Source organism: Cydia pomonella, chromosome 12 (assembly GCF_033807575.1).
Source record: "Cydia pomonella isolate Wapato2018A chromosome 12, ilCydPomo1, whole genome shotgun sequence".
Taxonomy (NCBI): Eukaryota; Metazoa; Arthropoda; class Insecta; order Lepidoptera; family Tortricidae; genus Cydia; species Cydia pomonella.
In genome coordinates this window covers 439,590-461,719 of record NC_084714.1, presented here as the reverse complement: position 1 = coordinate 461,719, position 22,130 = coordinate 439,590, and the positions used below count along the sequence as shown (strand labels likewise).

General features: G+C 36.8%; 4 protein-coding genes across 4 annotated transcripts; 2 read left to right on the top strand and 2 right to left on the bottom strand.

Moving 5' to 3' along the window:
* Positions 1–3,709: 3,709 nt before the first annotated feature.
* On the top strand, positions 3,710–7,117 carry LOC133523207 (uncharacterized). The gene is made up of 3 exons (XM_061858686.1): positions 3,710–3,818; positions 5,499–5,732; positions 6,344–7,117. Exons 2-3 carry the CDS (start codon positions 5,501–5,503, stop codon positions 6,976–6,978), a joined length of 867 nt encoding a protein of 288 aa, XP_061714670.1. The 5' UTR covers positions 3,710–3,818; positions 5,499–5,500; the 3' UTR covers positions 6,979–7,117.
* A 1,016-nt stretch (positions 7,118–8,133) lies between these two features.
* On the top strand, positions 8,134–8,891 carry LOC133523206 (bladder cancer-associated protein). Its single transcript, XM_061858685.1, has one exon. It carries the CDS (start codon positions 8,324–8,326, stop codon positions 8,561–8,563), a length of 240 nt encoding a protein of 79 aa, XP_061714669.1. The 5' UTR covers positions 8,134–8,323; the 3' UTR covers positions 8,564–8,891.
* Positions 8,892–11,579: 2,688 nt separating this feature from the next.
* On the bottom strand, positions 11,580–12,712 carry LOC133523205 (small ribosomal subunit protein eS28). The gene is made up of 2 exons (XM_061858684.1): positions 12,402–12,712; positions 11,580–11,701 (listed from the first exon to the last, which is right to left on the bottom strand). Exon 1 carries the CDS (start codon positions 12,600–12,602, stop codon positions 12,405–12,407), a length of 198 nt encoding a protein of 65 aa, XP_061714668.1. The 5' UTR covers positions 12,603–12,712; the 3' UTR covers positions 11,580–11,701; positions 12,402–12,404.
* A 913-nt stretch (positions 12,713–13,625) lies between these two features.
* Positions 13,626–20,461, bottom strand: LOC133523204 (translocon-associated protein subunit alpha). The gene is made up of 6 exons (XM_061858683.1): positions 20,274–20,461; positions 18,857–19,042; positions 17,323–17,477; positions 15,974–16,096; positions 14,728–14,968; positions 13,626–14,022 (listed from the first exon to the last, which is right to left on the bottom strand). The coding sequence occupies exons 1-6, from the start codon at positions 20,332–20,334 to the stop codon at positions 13,952–13,954; spliced, it is 837 nt and encodes a 278-aa protein (XP_061714667.1). The 5' UTR covers positions 20,335–20,461; the 3' UTR covers positions 13,626–13,951.
* Positions 20,462–22,130: the final 1,669 nt, after the last annotated feature.

Genomic DNA, 22,130 nt, shown 5'->3' with positions numbered 1-22,130 from the left:
GCACGCGCGTAATTATATTACTGTCCCGCTCGCACAGTTTCATTGACCACCGGCATAATGGGCGAAATTCTTCGTACTTAGCGTCGAATAGCTTTTTGATTCTAAAGTAACGGTAATTTTTCTATGGATTTCCATTTCGGGAGAAAATGTTTTCCACTGAGTAAATCTTAACAAATCACTTTGATTTTGATGTCGATGGCTTCAGCATAAATATTCTAGGTTTATAGGTTTCGCTTAAAAAAAAATAGAAAAAAACCTATAAACCTAGTTTTTCATTGTATCAATAACATATTAAAAATCATGGAGAATGGAAAATGTTTAGAAGTGGAAACAAGTTTTCGCCTTACGTTGGGGATAGTGCAATACCGCGTAAGTAACAAATGCAGTAAGGTCCAATTACCTTGTATATTGTTTGAATTTCGAACTCTTTCGACTTTGTTAGTTGCGCGGTATTGCACTATCCCCGACGTTATGTATGGACGATCATATGCTATTCTTCCCTCTCAAGTAAAACCATCTTAAAATCATCGCTTCTCAAGAAACTCATCAGTGACAATAGATAACAGTCGCTTACAGACGCGTAGTCTTACGGCTAGGGTTTGTTTTCTAGTGCCTTGAAACTCTCGCAACTCTCAAGAGTCCATTTTTTGAGACTCTCGTTACATTTTTTTTAATATTTCGTTTGCGCGGGTCTTAAATTTCGAGAGCTCAGGTGAAAAATAACTTTACTTATTTTGTTAAACAAACTATTGTTTACTGAATTCAATACAATCGTCATCATACTACACATACGTACACAACTAAACTGGTAATTTATAATTGCGTAATTTACATTTCCATGTAATAGTTTTCTTAGTAACGTAGGAAACTTTAGGCCTGTTTTTTAGTTCATTTACTTTAGATATATTTGTAAAAGGCTGTTTGTTTTCTAAATAAATTAAAAAAACATCCTCCTAGCGTTTGTCCCGTACTGTGACGATACAATATCTTTAGTTGAATACGAAAACTAATGAGCTAAGATTTCTTCCACTGTTAATACTTATTTCTCTCTCTCTCTCTCTCTCACACACACACACACCAACACACACACACACACACACACACACATCTACAAAAAAAAACAAATATAAATATAAATGTAATTGCACTGTATTCTATTAGAATGGCATTGTTTTCTAGTATTCAAACAAGCCTTAACTATCTACTTTCAGTCTAATATGTAAATGGTAAATGCAGTTAACTAAGTCATAAGTCATAATAGTTTCTATGTGGTTTCTATTATATGGAAGAGGACACTGACTTCTGTAACACAAATTTTTACCTAGCTCAAAAGTCGGAGACTTCAACATCTAACTTGCCTTTAATGCCATTAAAATATATTTTTATTTATTATCTAATTCCATCTTGTTCTTTCTCTTTTGTTCTTCTGGTTCAATGTTTAATTTAAAGTCAGTCTTAAGCTAAATAGGTATTATTAATTTAGTAATTTCGCACGTCATGTACTTTACGCAGTGTGTAGACACATTGGAAACTTGTAATTGGCTTACTGGGCGGCTACCGGGAAAATCGAAATTCGGCTTTAAAATCAGAGTATCAGGGGGCCTACCGCGAAAACCGAAATTCGCAAATTGCGGGGATCTTTCTCTTTTACTGTCACTAAAACGTAATTAGAGTGACAGAGACAAATGCCCGCAATTTACGAACTTCGTTTTTTGCGGTTATAGTCCAGGGCTCGATAGATGTGTTAGTAACACACTTAAGAGGGAAGTATTCCACGTGATCGCCCAAAAAATAAGAAAAAAAAATCCTCTTCTAAATATTTTCTCCATAATTTTTTAGGATGTTATTGACACAATGAAAAAGTAGGTATATAGGTTTTCCTTTTTTTCATAATATGCAAAACAAACTTTTAAAAAAAGCGAAACCTATAAACCTAGAATATATTATGTTGAAGCGATCGACATCAAAATCAAAGTAATTTGTTAAGATTTAGTCAGTGGAAAACGTTTTCTCCCGAAATGGAATTTCATAGAAAAATTGCCGTTATTTCGTTAGATTCGAAAAACTATTCATCCCTCTTAAACCTCTAGGTTATAAGCAATATAAATAGAAATATCTATTCTAAATACTAAAATTACACTTAATTAAATAAATACGCTACCCCTTTGACTTGTTGAGTCCAGAAAAGGACTATCCCTAGATCCCAGTCATATTTGTCCGCAATAATGACGTTTAGAATTCCGTTGGAGCTCTGTCTAGCTAGTCTGTCTGATTCGTCCCAGCAGAGACACAAACCTCTTCCTCATTATATCTAAAAAACATTACAAAAAGGGTCTCTTGCGCCGATCCTGCCAATCCATGTCTCTGGGGGCTATCGCGAACCACGTTCCACGTGTTGCCTCTCTGTCGCACTTGTAAATTCGTACGTAAGTGTGACAGGAAAGCAACACGTCGAACGTGGTTCGCAGTAGGCTTTCTGATTTGTTGTCCTTTACATGCAATCATCTTACTCTTCGATCGGACGGGTCGGCCCCGAATAATCCCGACAGTTGAATGACTAATGGACGAACGTCACACATTTGATAATGAAGGGAGTTGTTCCAAAACAGTGCCGAGTGCGGGCGAGTAGGTATAACCGCTCTAAAGACTATTCCAAATTGTACAATCTCATCGATATTTATGATACCGTGTATGATGGCCGTGTAGTAAGTAGTGTAATCAACCGTGAAAATCGAAGTTCATCAATTGCGGACATTTTTCTCTGTCACTCTAATTACGTCTTAGTGAGAGTAAAAGAGAAAGATCCCGCAATTTGCGAATATCGGTTTTGCGGTAGGCCCCCTGATTAGGGTGGTTCACATTTGTATGGGAAAAAGTCAATCTCTAGCCAGAAGAGGTTACACTTATTATATTGATAAAATACGCCGTATTTTGTCATTTTATTTCAATAACTTTAAAGATGTTAATACCTTATGTATGTTAACGGCATCAATCATGGGACATTTAAAAGAAATTTTGGAGTATTTTGGATATTTCACGGACATCTGTAAGATTTCTACCGCTTTATGCGTTAAAAGTTGAATGTCCTCTTCGTCTTTTATGTTTTCTATGTATTGAATGAAAGCTACCGCAATAGGTTTTAAAATTATTAACAAATTATAACTATGGTTTTTTGCTCCAGTTATGGTATTGTATGGCGACATTAATTTTCAAACTAACGAATATAAATGAAAAATGAAATTTAAGCAGATCTTTGGCTCTTGTTTATGGTTAAATGTTGCCAGCGTTTAAAAACTGATGGTAAATACTTGTTTTACAGGATTTATCTATACCATCCCATTACTGGTGCCTGTTCCATCATAGGGGCGTTTATTACTATATATTAAGTATGTAGTATTACGTATGAAACCCAGAAAAATCAGTAATTATTTTACTGATTTTTATTTAAGTAACTTATTGTTTTTACACTGTTTGAATATGTGATTTGATTTGAATTTGAAATATTTTAATTTCTATTTTTTTTACCTACTTCAATACACCTACATATAATATTGCTATAAATCTCTAGATCAAGTTACACTAGTTCGCTCCAAAGCTCTCGCTCGTGCTCGCGATACCTATAGAAATACAAGACAAGGACAAAGCTATCTGCCAGAATGAAAGGCAATATTGCTATCTCATTAAAACTGCATGCCATATCCAGTCAGCAGTCGTTAGTAACACTCGTGTAAACTCCGCAACGCTCGTGTTTGTACACGGAAATATAAACAATAGGTACATTCGGAACGATATGGGATTTACTCAACTATATTTTTGAGGTATGTAATTATTACACACTTTTATTTAGCTTCACCGCGTATCTTCTTTGTATAAATCTACATATATATATATGTGCTTCAAATCTTGTAACTTAAATTTAAACCACTTCCTGGTGTCTGTTTGAGCTGAAATTTGGTATACTTCCGTATTTTCGATGACAATGCAATAATATGCTAATATGGAGCTGATCTGATGATGCAGTCGGAAGGTAGCCAAAGGAACTCTTCGGTGGAAAAACGTAAACACATTGAGTTGAGTTTAGGCTCATTTGAAAGATCTCTAGAATATAATACTTGATAGACATATAAAAAAGAGAAAGTGCAGTTGCCATAATTATTCGGAACGGATACGGGACTATAGGCTAGTAATAGACTTGGGAGGGTGGGGGGGGGGGGGATGCAAATACATATTCCCCTATCTTTTAACTCACACAGGTATAGAAGTATAGAAACAGTGTGCTTAAACAGAGATGATTGTTAACCATATAAGTATATGCGTATTCTACAGTGGTATTGATATACGGGACAAAAACGGGACGAGTAAAATATATACGGGACCTAAGGCAACCCTAGTTATAGCCCAGGGGGCCTACCGCGAAAACAAAAAATCGGAAATTGCGTGGATCTTTCTCTTTTACTCTCACTGAGACGTTGTTTAGAGTGGCAGAGAAAAATGCCCCCAATTAACAAACTTCGATTTTTGCGGTTATAGCCCAAATAGTAAACCCGTAAAAATAAATGTCGATAGAATTGAGTGATAATACCTAGAGCGGTCCACGGACGATCAATAAAACGTGTTTCAAAATAGTGCATCTTTCATTTTTGGTTTTTAGGGGATTCACTTGTTTTTGTAAAACCTACAACTTTCGAGTTATTTCTACTCCGAATTACGAGGTCTATTGATTTGAAAAAAATAAAGAAAGTGTTTTAAGAAAATCGACCTTTCGTCGTTACAAAAATGACTAAAACTATTTATAATTATGGAAATCTGACTAGTTACAGATGGGCAAATAAGAGTGATACACTTTGTTTTTACATTTTAATTATATTAAGTGCAAAATATATTAAATATTTTTTCATAAATATATTATTCAGGGTTGGCAATTGTATACGGAAGGTAATTGCTTCCAAATGTTCTAGCAGCAAGCATTTTTTTTTCAAATGTTTGTGTTGTTTAAAAACACGTTATTTGCTCGATTAATTTAGAGAAAAAGTGACAGTGATTTGCTCCCAAATTCCCCAAATTTTGCAGGTCCTGACTTATTTCTGTGAGGCTATCTAAAATTACATATCTATGCTAATAAGCTGATGACATTTAAACAGTTAAAACCGACTATCGGACCCAAGTTTCCTAAGATAACGCCGAAAATGAACGAAAATATGCTGAAAATTGCAATGATAAGGGCTTACGTTTGCCTGTTGTTACAGGTGGACATATGTAAGAAATGATGTCATGCCAACCCTGAATAATATATTTTAACATTTGATAATTTTAATCTTTGAACCTAATATACTTAAAATTTAAAAACAAAATGTATACTTCTTATTTGCCCAGTATAAGTATATAAACTTATAGTCGTCGTGATTCTGAGTTGTTAGTGTTTCGAAAAGAAGTACTTAACGGTACTCTTATCTATTTTTGAAAACCCCCATCCCTTTATGGTTTTTATTCCCTTTCAGAGATGGAGTCCTATATCTACCACATCGTGGAGTTTAAGGAGCTGCCATACACCGGCATCGGGAAGTACGTATGTATTCCCGACTCGTGGATAAGGTGGCGGGATACCAAGAGCAAAGACCTCATTATTGCATACCCTGACTCAGATATAAAAGTAGTGAGAGACATGGTTAAAAATAACGATAAGTACTTGGAAAGTTGGAAATTATACAAAGCTTGTAGGAAATATGGTACAGGTTAGTAATATTTGTATTTTAAATGGTAAATTCGTAAAGCATAGTCACTGATAATGTGACCTTGGTCAGCGGTTTACAGGAAGCGAACCCACAAATAATACACTACTGATATACACACGTTAATATTGTGTTTTCATAAGTACCCATTAGTATATATTATACTGAATATTACATAATGTTCAAATATTTATATACATAGAAAACACCTATGACCGAGTAACAAATACACACCTGTGCTCATCACATCAACATCATCAACATTTAAATAAGAAATAAACGAAGTCAGAGACACGGAGATCACACATAGATAACTACCGTCAACCAGTTATACATAAATACTTAGTAATCACTTAATCAGAAGTAGCAATAAAAATCTACATAAATAATTAAAGAATTACCAGACTGTGACTCTGGTAATTCTAAGCTTAAGCTTTTGCGTCTATTGCAGACGATTTAAGCATTGCTGTTTAGACAGCGGGTTTTGTGACTATAGAGGCCGATGCGTGCTGAGCGGCACGATTTCCCACATTTTTGGCAGAGATAGCTCATGCCCAATGACCAGAGTACCAGTCTCAAAATAGCCATAAAATATGCCATTTTAATGATTACAGATTCCTACGAATGCGCCATGCGTATTCTTAAGACTAAAACAGACGCGTCACCCGCCATAGAAGATGAGCTGAACAACATTTACGAACAGTTCGCTAAACTACAACTACGTGTAGAACAGTTAGAAGAAAAACAGGATGCGAACGAAATCTCCGAAGATGATTCGTTCTACGAGACAGCTCAAGCTGATCAGTCAAACTTTAATTTACCCCCCGATTTTGATGAAAATGACCCTAAATGGACTCTAAAACATCGCGAATATAGAGAAGGACTTGTTCCGCTCAAACCTTCTGCAAAAATAAAAGTTTACGTCGATGGTAATGCATTAGATCGATGGAAAAGAACGTCGAGTGATTGCAATGAATTGGCTCGACATTTACTTGAAGAAGTTTTTACTAGCAGCGCACTAAAGGTGTGCTCATGGACTGGTCGACGGGGAAATACTGGAAATTGCGATAATGTAAGGCCCGGGCTGTATCTTTATGCAAGAGAACAATTAGTTACATGCGTTTTGAGTATCGGACGTGATAAGGGATGGCCAAATAGTAATAATAAACAAAGAGTTGTAAGAAGCTTGCAAAGCAGGCTCCAAGCTATTCGCAAGCAAAACAACACCCCTCAAAAGTCACCAAAATAATCATGAGGGTATTTTGAGTTTTTATCTTAGTAATAGCTAGAGTTTAGCAAATTTTATTCTAAAAACTATGTATTTCTAAAAATACGGTATGAAATAGGTATGTATGTGTTTCTAAAATATACTTTTTTAATTATCCAAACTTTTGCATTTCCTTTTTTTTACTTTTAAAATAAAAGATAAGTAGGTGTATTTATTGACATTTAGCTTTTGTTAATGTACTTTCTTGGTTTTAATAAATAAATTGTAATTTACAGTTTATATATCTATCTACTCTACCTGCCGAATATTTAACTATTATCACCTATACAACCCTCTTATTAATGTTATCTTATCTGGAAGAAATTACTCTTTAGGTGTTAAGGCCGATGTTGTCAACCTATATTTAACTATATAATATTGGGATTATTAGGTAATGTATTCTCCTGTTTTATTCTCGATATTTTCCTGTTATATCCTCCCATTCCCATCTCGAAATGTACCTACACAAGACAAGAACATAAAACTCTCGTTTTGCTCAGAATACTAGAGTTGTATACTTTTTTTCATGCTATCTTTGTTGTATAAATTCAATATGAATTGGTATTATGATATAAGCTCTGATCGTTTTCATGATTTCATTTCAAGATTTTCCGTAATACCCTGCGCAGCTTTAGATTTATTTTAATTAAAAGACATGAGTCCTGACATGACCCTGTCATGATGTTTCAAACGATTAGGCCAAGCTGCAGGGTGCCCCTGTGACCCACTGTCACTTCCTGGCTCGCTGCCAAATCAGTAACAAAAGCATAAAACCTTACTTGGTATGCATATTGGTACAGATTATACTGCTATTTCTAAGCAATAACATTGTATAATAACCTTGACTAATTTCGAATATGTATACTTAAATATCATCAATATATAGTACCAAAACGTGCATTTAATTCCGCGCGTCTGCGGCCAGGGTAAATATAGCTAGGCAAATAAGTTTATCAGTAGAAAAGGGCGCGAATTTCAAATTTACTACGGGACATAACACTACGCACTAACATTTTTTTAAATTAGCCGCCTTTGCCTACTGACGGAAATGGTTTGACAGACTTACTGAGGACCTCTGTACTTCAATGTTGCCTGAACGGAAAATACTGAAAACGAAAACAAACTTTACACATATAGCAACACTGGCTATCAAATGTCAAAACCTAATTCGCAATTTTCATCGAAAATTCGTGTTCATTCATTCCTTGCTATCAAATCAAATAAATATCCAGCAAGATAATGAAGATAAACAAGTTTTCAACATGTCGATTGCAACATTGTCAGTGACCAAAGTCGTTCTCACACGTTAGTCGCGCGTGCCGACGAAATGTACTGTTTGCAATGGCTGATTCCCGTGCTGCTGATTCCAAAACCCGTGAACCCGGCGCTCGTGAACACCCACGTCATGTTCATGGTTCTATACCTCATAGGGTTCTTCCTGGAACGGAAGCCCTGCACCGTGTGCAGCGTTGTGTTCCTCGCTGCAGTCATACTCATCTGTTATAGCGGCATCGGTAACTGCGTGTTTTGGGCCACTCAGTGCGAAGCGGAGAAATACGACACCTAACGCGCTTCCAAAGCCACAAGTGTTAAATTAAAAAAAAATCAAGTGTTCCTCTCGCGAAATGGCGGGAAAATCGCGACGCTCCAAAGGCCTCGATTATGCCTTGAAAATGTGAATGTCTCTTTTTGTACATTTTTTGTATATAAAATGTATTTTTATTATTTCATGTTTTTGTGAGTTGTTATGGCTACATGTAGCAGTGTCCAGCTGTATGCAGATCTGTACTTATGTATCTCAACTGTTAAGTTGGTTATTATTGACATGATTATATTTAATGTACAGTTATTGTTAGTTACATATTGATTACTTGGAAATATAACTTGGGACTAAATGCATTTTTTAATCATTCCAGTGCATCCTAAACTTCAACTGTTCGGACAAACAAATTATTAGTGACAGGGCCATCTATGTAACTTGATATTGGCTAGCTTGCCAATTGCATGACAGTTGAAAATTGTATCCTGTTTTCCAGATTGCATCCTAAAGGAGCCCACAATAGTAATTTGTCCAACAAGAGAGGAAAGTTGGTTTTTCTTGCCAGTGTTGATTTTGAGTCCTGAGTAAGTGAAAGATTCTATAATTGAATCACAAGTGAAGCGAGTGATCCTAAGTTAGAATCTTGAGTGTAGCGAGGGACTCAAAAACACGAGATGTAAAATAACTTTGCTCTTGTGTGACATATACAACTTTTCACCTTAGTAGTGAGAACATATTAAAGGTTAAAAAAATTCAATATCAGGTAAAGTTAACCACATTTATTTACATTCATTAATGAAAGGCATCATCATTATGACGAAAGCTTGTCTCACTCCCTGGAGTGAGGAAAGTCGCACTTTCGTCACTCCCTGGAGTGACGCCACTTCTTCCCTGCAGTCCTTTTGATGTCGTCGTCCCAACTCCCAACGCATCTGGGGTCTACTTTGAGGACGTTCCTCCCCCCATGGTCGCCACTCCAGTAGTCGTTTAATCCAATAAATAAATAACTATCTATTAATATATATTAGTAGTCTCTTTGACATCTGTTTTCAATGAGCTACAAGTACAGTTCTATTGCGCCCCACATGACCACCGCCATACAAGAGGCGGGTACAAATGGGAATGATTAGTATGTAGCGCCTATTCCCATATGTGCCCGGCGGTGACAGATGTGAATACACCTGTAAACATAGTTTTTGCAGTTAAATGCACAACATTGTATTACTGTTGCAACCTTGGGTGCTAAAAGTGAATGTATAAATGGTCAAGTGTGACTATTTAACAATTTTACCACTTAAACCTAAGGGTTTACAAAAATAATTCAACGCTATTATAAAACTTGCAAAACAACAAGTAATCAGTAATGTATAATTACATTACTGATTACCTGTTGTTTTGCTTGATAAGTCTCATTATCAGAGGTATTAAAACTGCAAACATCACCTCTACAGGCATTTCAGATGACAAATTATATGTGGCTTTCCATCAGAGAAGATTCCTCATGCACATGAAACATTTTAAGCATGGAACGCCAAATATGACTATAACAGTTAGTCGTGCAAAAAATTTGCAAATTCTCACGAAGGATGCTTATGCTTAGCCAATGTGCCAATCTTTAACGCTCCGTAATGTGGCGTAGTCATCTCTCTCTCTCTGTCACTCTTCCGTATTAGTGTGCCAGTAACAGTTGCGTTTTGTCCGCTACGGAGCGTTAACGATTGGGACGTTGACTACGCACCCTGGTCCACCAGAATAATTGGATATACATAAATCTGTGACATAAATAAATAAAAAATCTAAAGTAGTTTACAAAAATAGGAAAGTACAATGTATTTCTATAAAACGTGACGCCGCTCATCGCCATCTACTTCGGCCGGCAAGTTTGCGGCTACACTATTTTACGTATTTTATTGTTCCTAGAGTCAGTCCAGTAAATTGGTAGCGATTTTGACAGTCTAAACAGTGCAAGTGTTATTTTAAACATCTAACTTCTATGAAATTATTACGTTTACTTAACACTTGCACAGGCTGGGCTATCTAAATCGCTGCCAACTTATCTTGGTCAGACTCTATGACTATGGTTGTAACAAATGGGGATCAAACTGTATTATAGGGACCGTGCGCGTTGGAGGGTCTGCCATCTTGTGGCCTGAATCGGAACCATAAACATGTATATTTACATGTCACTTGTTTAGTTGTACATAATAGGTTCTGCCATTTTGTGGGCTACATCGGAACAATAAACATCACATTTACGCCTCGCGCCAAAAATCTGACGGCTCCTGTGCTGCCTCCTATAGTTCATGCACGCTCCCTACTTGCGATCAGCCCCGGCTACACAAAATCACAAAACCTTAACAAATAGGCGGGTCCACACAGAGCGAGCATACGCGCGAGGCAATTTCCTCTTCCTCACGCACAAACTGGCCAGTATAGACGTGCCTCTGCAGAGGCGGCGCGCGCGTTTTCCTCGCCTGAGCGTGCTGCCTCGGCCGAAGCACGTCTACACTGGCTGGTTTGTGCGTGAGGAAATTGCCTCGCGCATCGGCTCGCTCTGTGTGGACCCACCTAATAACTATATTTATAGGTGAAAACCGCATGAAAATCCGTTTAGTAGTTTTTGAGTTTATCGCGAATATACATACATACAAACAGACAGACACGGTGGGGGCCTTGTTTTATAAGTTGTAGTGATAAATGGCACATTTTCCAATCTAGGTACACCATGAGATTGAAACATTTGAAAGTTAGTACCTACCTCGTCTTGAAAGTAACAGTAGTTACATTACAGGATTTCTTTTTCCCGTAGTTACCAGTGGTAAAGGGTGGGAAAATAATTCCCAGTAGTTACCACTGGTAACAACTTGCTGGTAACTAGTGGGACTAACCCAACATGTGACATGACATAGATCTTAGGGATGAGTTCATTACCATGCCAAGGAAATAGTAAAATTTGGTCTCATCTTCATCAAACATTCGCTTGGCATCTAGGAAATGGGAAACTGGATAATTGAAAGTTTATAACATAGAAATAAAACAAATATTAAATGTTAAAGTATGTATTACGAGCTCTTGAGATGTTCATCTTTGACGGTTTCATATTATGTAGAGTAACATAGTGTAAACATTGGTTATATGGAACTTAACCTAGAAGCAGCACAAGGCCTGAAACAAAAAAAAAGAAAGTTATGTTACACTAACAACACAACATAAATATATTTTTTATTTTATTTAAAGTATCAAATGTGAACTACGGTTCTTATATGCCAGATCCTTTTTGCTTTTTTTATAACAATCAATGAATATATAGAGCAGAGGTGGTTGAAATATAAGGTGGTGGCTCTTCAGAGTAGCATTTATAAGCAACACTGGTCCTTGCACACACTGTAAGAACCGATAATATACTGTATCTGATTTTACTGCCCAATTTCTGCATCTATCTTTATACAAAATGATCCAATCCAAATAATGTCCTCATATGAATCTAGTTCTACAAAGAAAAAGCAATGTTGTCCCCGTCATGAATTCATAACACATGAAGAGCCTAACATTATTAGTAATTAAATTACTTCAAAAATTATCTTCTCTAATAGCATTACTCCAGCCCTTTTGAACAAAATATGAACCATATTCCAAACGCTAATGTTAAGCAGGTCAATTTGTTGCTACATTATCGCATTGGGTTCAGCCTGTAATGATAATTGTATGTGTGGAAATAAAATAAAATAAATAAAAAAATTTGGAAAAACCAACATCGATTCTTCAAAAGAACTGGCTAACCTCAAAAATCAATATCAAATTTGGAACAAAATCACGACCGGAAACATTGAAATATGTTTTTAAATTAAAAAAATAAGGTTGTTACCGTTTATCTCAGCCTCCTGGCTTCACGCTCAGACTCGAGCAGAGTGAGGATGTCGCCATCGCGGACCGGGCCCTTCACGTTCCGGATGATCTGACGGCTGGTCTCTCCGATGAACTCGACCTTGACTTGGGTACACTGTCCCTGGGACCCGGTGCGACCCAGAACCTTGACGACGCGGGCGAGAACGTTGGGCTTGTCCATTTTACTTGGATTATCGAGCAAAACTCGGGAATTTACACGTGCGCGCTCGGTGGCGTGTACGAAAAAGAATTTGACAGCCGAATTGTTGCCATATGTAATTTTTTGCTGATTATCGATTCAGTGTTACTAGTACACAAATAGAGATGCCGATATTGGTGTAGTGTTCGATACAATCGATTCTTTTTCACACCACTTCGAAGAGTAAATTTTGCAAAACATGTTTTTTTTTTAATTCCGCTACCTAAAGGTTGGCTGGAAGAGATCGCTTTTTAGCGATAAGACCGCGTGTTCTTTACCTCTTCTTTATGTGTTGTATTAAGGTGTGCAATTTTGTATTAAGGTCTGTATTGAGGTGTGCAATAAAGAGTATTTGTATTGTATTGTTAACATACAAAAATTGGTCATTGCTAGCCTCCATTTATGCTTTAACCATTTAACGGTCTTCTTACTCACTGTTACTAATTAATCAGTTACGCGAACACTAACAAAGAAACATCTATAGAAGGATTTTCTGGTCTACCTTGTATGATACTGCTACTACTTGCACAGCCTGATATCATCTATGCACACCTGGTTTAAGTTAATAAAATTGTGAACGTCACAGCCATTTTCGAAAATAAATGTATTGTTGCTTAATTTTGTAGTAAGTTGTTGCATTGCAGTTCTCTTTTAGATACGCAGTGCAAGTGTTATTTACTCGTATATCTATTTTATACGTCACTCTTTCATAGAAGTTTGTCGTGCACTGCATGTGCTATCAAAATTGTTCCTAACTTATCGTGGTCAACTCTAACTATCAGCCTGCTCAGCCAGTGGTATTACCATTACCTACCGCAATTAGAGGGGTTGAGGTTTGAGGGTGCAAATAGCAGTGGAAAGGAGTTTTTCAATGCATGAATTTGCAATGGACCTCAGATCGGTCATAGATGTTTTCAAAACGGATGCCGGTTTTTGCGCGCACTTACAGCGGTTCCAGCAAAAGATATAGGAATTTAAGATTAAACGTAGATTAAAACCATAATAAAAAAATTAACATTTTATTAAATAATGTCTTCTTCGTCTTCATAATCGCGCGTTGTTACAAACCTCACACATTATTTGTTCCATAATTTACTCACAACACACTTAACTAAAACCACACAGTCTGTATCGACTCGAGCGAGAAACACCTACCGATTATCGATTAGAATAGGGTAGCCAGCTGTGATTATTGTGCTTTTTTAAATTGGGCGTGTAAAAAAACGCTCATAAAAGTGTTTCAAAAGGTAGTAAAGGCACATATGGCCTTTAAAGGCGTCCCTAGGGCAGGGTGCTTCTCGCTTGAGTTGGGTTTCGGCATAACACTTGGTTTAGTCGTCACCGGCTGATCTCTTCGCTTTCCTGAGGCGTGGTGACTGTTTGGGCGTCTTGGGGGATTTTTCTGTAACAAGCATGGTGTTGATTAAATATTTGCATGGTAAAATGTATTAAATTCTGATGTAAATGTAACTTGGGTATTTCTATATTTTAGACGTCTTCCTGAAATTCACAGTTATTTATAGAGATGGGCCGAATATTTTTATTCGGTATATTTGACAAGTTTTGCAATATTCGTTTGTTTTGATACTTTTGATGCAACAGTGTAAAAGGTTCTCCAGAACTTTTCAAATACTGTCCTACCATCAGGTTATGTTTTCCTATTGTTATTAAAATACATTAATCAGATATTGAATGCATAGGATGTTTTGATTATTTGGAGAGTATTGAATTATTTTTTTTGCGAGGCCCTTGACCTTGGAACTGTTTATTTATAGGGATATTGCCTAGAAAGCGATTTTTTTAAGCTGGAATTTAAGTGTTTTTAAATGGTTTTGTAGAAAAATACAGATAAGCGATCCGATTGCAACGATGTTGATAGCACACGCAGGGCAAACTTCTATGACATTATGACGTATAAATAACGCTTGCACTATGTGTGTTATCAAAATCGCTGTAGACTTTTCTCGGTTTGACTCTACTTATCTTTTCAAATATTCTATCAGCATTGTTAATGGTCGTATGTTACCTATGAAAAAAATAAGATGGAGGAGGGGAGGGTGGGAGCAGGTAAGAAGACTTGCGCACGGTGGAACATGGCGCTACTCACTGAGCTGGTTGACGACCTCCTTGGGCAGCCAGTCGTAGTCCACGTGGCGCGCGGTGCCGGCCTCGAGCGGGCGGGGCGCGGCCCGCGGGGCCCGCCTGCGAGCCAGCGAGGCCAGCGCCTGCTGCCCCGCCACCAGCGCCAGCACCAGCGCCGCGCCCAGGAACACGTACAGGAAGAACGTCTCGCCGTCCAGCCCCTCCGACACCTCCACGATGTTCACGGTCTGGTTGTACACGGCCTCCTGGGGACATACACATTCTATACTAACTAAATCGAACTCCGACTATTAGGCGAGTCCACACGGAGCGAACTCACGCGCGAGGCAAATTCCTCGCGCACAAAATGGCCACTGTAGAGTGTAGACGGCGGGCTCGGGCGAGGAAAACACGCGCGCCGCCTCGGCCGAGGTACGTCTATTACACTGGCCGTTTTGTGCGTCAGAAATTTACGTCGTCCGTGCTCGCTCTACGTGGATCCGCCTATCCAACAGACAGATTTGGTAAAAATTCGACACATTACATAAATTATACCTTGGATTAGAATATCGACTACTTTTCATTTCGGAAAACCACCTAGAAGTTATAACTTGGATATGAAATACTTTCCATTCCGGGAAACGACTTCAAGGGTGAAATGGAAGATAAAAGGGGTCGCATTCAGAAATTAACACATGCTCGACTAATGCCGTCAAGTTTACTCGTAAAGTTTTAATCTATAACTAGGCTTGCCACAAGTACTCAAAAGTCATAAAGGACAATGGGATAATTGGGGTAATAAAGACGTTACGGGGGGCAGTTAACAAACACATAAATAGCTTGGCTTTGTTATGTCCCTTTCTTTAGTTACATAGATAAACACTAGGTATTCTACAACGGTATCGATTATACGGGACAAAAACGGGACAGGTACAAATCCGGGACGCAACCCTTCAATACGGGACGTATGGCAACCCTACCTATAACTTTATAAATAGAGTTTCAACTTCAATGTCACACGCCATAGAGCCCGTTCCCACTGGTCAGGCCTAGATTTTAATATATCCCAATTGGAGACAAATCAATGTCAAACTAGCGTAAATAGAATATGTTCTTTTATAAAATGTTTTGATACATCCGATTAAAATTTTCCATAAAACAAGAGAGTTTTAGATCCCAGTCCCCCTAAGTCAATCCCAACTCCCTACCTGAGAAATAACATCAAAAACTCGATCAAGTCCAAATTCCTTGATAATGTAACAATAACGTACCTGATAGTAGTTCCCGCTGGCGTCTCTGTAGTTCAGCTGCACGTTGAGTCCGAATGGCCGACCTGCGAAAGCCTCATTGGGAATGAAGGAGTACGCGAAAGTTGCTTCCTGTTGGGGCTTCACCTGCACGGAAACAATTAATATTAAGTTAATTTTAATTGAATTTAAAATGTCGTGAATCAGTACTTACGAGGGAAGAATAGCTTTTTGAATCTAACGAAATAACGATAATTTTTCTATTAAATTCCATTTCGGGAGAAAACGTTTTACACTAACTAAATCTTAATCTCATCCCGCGAATTTTTAACAAAATTTCCTTTGAAGACGAGTGTAGCAGCAAAAACGTGTTTAAAACGAAACTGAAAAAGTTGCTACTAAATACCTCAACTCAAAACGTGCCTCAACTTAAAAATAAATAAATAAAATATATAGAACGATCCCAAGCTTGGGCAACTAGTTTTTTCAGATAAGAAAAACAATACACACCTACATATAATACTTAGAATAAGTCATAATCATAAATACTTAGATAAATAAATAGTTCATAATGCCGCCAGCATCCTTGGTACAATGCCTCAAGGGCCTATTTTAGATATAAGCTAGTTATAGTAATCATCTGTATATATCCATTATGTATATTATTATTGTCAATAAATGACTTTTTAAATAGTTCATAAGATAAGATCGGGTACACAAAAACTGTAAGTGAGTGCAACATTCGCCGATAAACGTTATGTTTGGCGAAATATTATGTAAATGTATATTGTACCAACTTTTTTTGGATAAATAAATAAAAAAAAATATATATATATATATATATATATATTAACAAATAGCCGGGTCCACACAGAGCGAGTGCGTGAGGAAATTGCCTCGCACGTACGTGCCCGCTCGCTCGCTCTGTGTGGACCCGCCTAGTCACTTTGATTTTGATGTCGCTGTCGATCGCTTCAGCATAATATATTTTAGGTTTCGCTTGTTTGAAAATTTTGAAAAAGATGAAAATCTATAAACGTAATTTTTCATTGTGTCAATAACATACTAAAAAATCATGGAGAATGAAAAATATTTAGAAGTGGAAATCATTTTTTCGTATGTCCGATCACGTGGTATGCTTCCGTCTTAAGCAATAATACGGTTTAACTCACGTATTTTGAGTGACTCGCGCGGCCATCGTGAACGCTACTCATGCACTATTACTCGCCTAGTCACTCAAAATCGGTGAGAACGGTCGCGGTGGTATGGCAGAGCAGTAAAGTCCTGGATGTAGTAAGTGTCGTCCATCGGGTAGCTGAAGGAAGCCTCCATGGTCTCAACCACATAGTCGGAGCCCTGTGACTGTGACTCACCTCGCGGTGGTATGGCAGAGCCGTGAAGTTCTGGATGTAGTAAGTGTAGTCCATCGGGTAGCGGAAGGAAGCCTCCATGGTCTCAACTACGTAGTCTTCCGAGCCCTTGTTGATGAAGCCCACGAGGAATTCCACGGGGAAGCCGGCTTGTAAGTCTGTCGTCAAATTTATTTATATAACAAATAATATCATACCACCAATAGTTTTTCAAAAACCTGAAAAACCTTGAAACTTGGTTAAGTGGTACCTGGGTAAGTGAGAAACCTCCATAGCTGGGACTCATGGTGCGGTCCCAACACTTTAGCACTGAATTACCTCTGTTAGTGGGACGTAACAAACCTCTATAACTGAGATTAGTATTTTAAATTTTATAGTCACATTTACCTCTATAATTGAGACAAAGAGTGTATTTACCTCTGTTACTGAGACTATATTTACAAGAATACTTTAGTTCAATGGTTTTTTCAGAATGTCATAGGAACGGACCTCTGTATCTGAAATAACGTCAATCTATGACCTCTATAACTAGGACTATTCCAGATTAATTCTCGTTATCTATTAATTTTTACTCTACCCACAAATTCCTCATTTGGTTAATTGTGTTTAAACGACGTCAAGTTTCATTAAGTGGTTAAAACTGTAGAAACGAAAGCTAAAATCTTGGTAAGAGACATGAAAAACCAAAAAATTATTTTCTATTATTATAATGTGACTAAATCTATCCTTTGTAGAATCATTCAAAATAAATTTAAATAAACTTTAAAAGTTCACTGAATTTTCTGAAGGTCAAGGATTTTTTTACCTTATTTTTATTGTTAAATATCACAACTCATACCTATATAATGTTTACAAAATAACTTACTAACCACCTCTATAACTGAAATAACCTCTATTAATGGAACCCTCTGTAAATGAGACTGAAATTTATTTATACCTGGCTAACTGAGAGCCTGGGTAAGTGGAATACCTCTTTAAGTGAGACAAATTTGCAGGTAACTTGAAGTCTCAGTTATCCAAGTTTCACTGTAATTTAAACGAGTATGCTCGTTCAAAAATTAGGTGGTTAAATTCGTCCTCAAAATTAGGTTTATTCGGTACAAAGATTTGAATTCTATTTCGGCATAAATTAAGTTCTGTTACCGTTGCATTGATTTGACAGAGATATGAAAGTACATACCTGTCTATTGACTTATTTCCTTACATAAATGGGTTGTTTTGGGTTTCAAGACAATTTGACTATTATTCTGTAGTATAATGAAAATAGTAAAAATCGAATAAAGTAATAATCAGATTAGTTCCTAACAAAGCTCATCATCATTAATACATGATTATATAATGAAAGCAACCTAATGACACAGCATGTGCACTGCATTGATTATTCATGCAAGCAATACAAGTCATGAAGACAATGGTCGAAACACTTTGAAACACAGTTTAACTAATACAGAATGTTAGGAAGTTCAACTACTGATTTTGTTGTAAAACCATTTCTAGATGGACAAAATAACATGCAAAATATTTAAAAAAATCTCACCAAAAGCAGAGTCTCCATTGTTGGGTACAGGTTTGGTGAACAGAATAGTAGTATCAACGTCTTGTGAAGACTTCACCACCGAGTCGTCATCGTCGCTTACATCATCTCCCACAACTTGGTTGTCTTCCCCGTCCAGCTCCACCACATCATCCAGCTCATCCTCCTCTGCGCGAGCGAAGATGTTTGCTGGAACATTCATATATATATAAAATAAGAATTAGGTGCAAGATAAAACAAGGTAGAAACTAGAAAGGTATAATTAAAAGTATATATTTGTTTTTTTATGTAATAGGCAGGATACAAGCAGACAGGCTACCTGATGGAAAGCAGTCATTGCCGCCCATGGACTTAAGCAACTTTAAAGGAGCCACTTAAGCATTGCCAACCTTTCGAGAACCCTAAATAGCTGAAGAACCTCATGTCATAGTGCAAGGAAAATACTGTAAAATTAGTTAATTCCACAACTTGCATGTTCTGGGCAAAAATTAGTGAGATGCCTGCTTGTTCTTGGTTTGGTTTGGTTTTAAGTAAACCATTTAATTCAATAATAACCAATTATATTTATTATTTTGTACAGTCGGCGTCAAATACTTAGTAACAACCAAAGTATGGTGTACCGAACTATTTGGCCACGTTGACTGCTACGGAGTATTTGACGCTGACTGTATTACATAAACTAAAATACAAGATATAACACACTTAACTATGGTTACTGAAGGATGTTATCCCTTTACAATAAGATTTATTCTGGTACGAGTAAATGAAGAAGGAAAATGGTGTTTATTTATCAACAATGTAACTGAAAGACAATACCCTAAGTACTTCATGGTCAATATGATGCTATAATAGAATTTTAAATAAATCAGGAAACACATAGGATATCTCATTGTATAAATGCTGTCACATAATAATTAGCCTGTCTACAATATGGTACCAAATAAACCTCTTAACAGTACATACTATGGGTACCTAAAACCTAACATTGCTACAGTTTGACGTGTAAATAATAGAAAATTTTCAATATATAAGAGAATTACAAGTGTGTGATGAGATCTGATAAGAAATATCATTGAGTTTCCATTTGAAAACATAGGTACTATTTAGTTAACTTAAATGACTAAATTCATACTTATATAAACTGCAGTAAATTAGGCGTCACATTAAATACCTTGCAGTGACCTAGAACTTCACTAATTAGAGCAAAGCTGGTTAAAAGGTTAGCCTACTGAGTACTTGTCAAGTTTTTAAAAAATCTGTAAATATTTAACTTAAATTAAACTTTAAATGAGTTTACCATGGCATATGCTAGAAAATACATGATAACTGTTTGTAATAAGAGAAAAATTTCACTCATAAATCTTGATATAAGTTGCCACGTCCATACGCGATTTTGGAACCGAATAAAAAAGAAACTTACCGCTCTGGAAGCACAGGAGGGCGGCGGGAAGCACCAACAACGTTAAATACAACAGTTTCATCTTGATTTTAGAGATCTTCTATTGTTATAAATAGAGAAATATGAAAGCGACCGACACTAAAGATCACAGGCCATTCACTTCTACCAGCCGAACACCGCAAGACATTCGAGGCAAAATGCCAATTTTCTTTCCAACTCGATTGACGTGGAATGTTTTGTCACTAGTGATGTGACAAAGTATATACGAGTTTTACGATTTTATAATCCGGTTTTTTGCAATAAATAAATGCATAAATTTCGGTGTTTTAAAGCCAGTTAATGTTTAGTTAGCAGTTGGCTTCAATTATTCTTCGCCTAAAAAACATTAAAAACTTATTTTTAAAATACGCCCCCGTAAAATTATTTTCACTATGTTCGGTCGTAAAGATAAATGTAGTTTATTTTCTAGTAGGCATATTACAATGCGCTTATGAACATCAAATAAAGCTACGCTGGCTCTAACCCTACACCTCTGATCTGAGAGATTTAAATCCCTTTAAATATCCTACCATAAAGGCTCCCTATGGGGCCAATCGCATCTACACTCGCTATCGCTCCTTGATATCTCCCGAATAAGAGTATTTTTCCGTTTCACCAAATATCAGCACATCTTTTACAATATTTGATATGTGAAAAATACTTTGTCTCTAATTGTCAAAAACTTTCAATGTTTGATATTTTTGCATATGAATATTTTTTTACTTTTCAAATATTGTTAACGATGTGCTGATATTCCGTGAAACGGAAAACGATTATCAGGCCCGACATCGGGATTCGGGACTGACTTTGGGCACGATATCGGAAGTGTGGATATAATTCGCCCTTTAGTACTTCAAAAACTAATAAGAAAATTGCATTTTATCCACGTGTGTGGCAAAGTAATCTAATGCAAAGTTTTAGTTGTTTGCTAATGTTGGCTGATAGAATTGAGTTTTAAGTGATGATTTGGAATGATAAATATTTAATAACAGTAATGAACTATATTATTATCAATAAGAAATTACACAGCTTATCAAAATATTGTCTACTAGTGCTTAATAAATTAAATCTAGTCGTTTTGCTCTGGACAAAATAGATAATACAAACTCTTTACTACAAATAATTAATTATATAACTATATAGCAATAATGATATAATTTTAACAATACAAGAACTATTACATTCTCAATTACTCTAAAAAAAAAGCATTAAAATGGATTATAAACTAAATAGAAGTAAAAGTAAACAAAAAGAAAGACACAAATACAAAAATTAATCAAACAACCCGTCCCGAGCCCTCCCAGACGCAAAGGTGCCCATCACGCTCGCCGCGTTGCCACGCTGAACCGGGATAGACAGCCTCTGCATCAGGAATGACCCGGAACGAGGGTCATGACCCCTCTCCCTCAACCGCCGCTCCAATTCGCCCAAGAAAATTTTGGCCTCGGCACACCAACACCCGGACGTCTCTACCGCTAACAGGACAAACATATACCTCGACAGTTGCGCCGAGTACTTATCGCGCTTTCGGAGCGCCGCAAATTCAGCCACCGCTGACACACACACAACATAACATAACAGTCATTGGAATTTGATTTGTAATGTTTTGCAGTTAATATTTTCTTAACATTGGTTAGGTGATATTTTTGGGTTTCACTCTTTAGCCAAGTTTCTTTAAACCTCATGCCTTGAAACCCTCGCAACGCTCAAGATACCACTTTTTGTAATCTTACGCTTCCTTGGATATAAATATTAACACGAAGAGTTAAAGAAACAACTTTGCCTCCTTGTAAAACAAATAACTATTTACTATTGACTTCATACATATTACAACAAGGA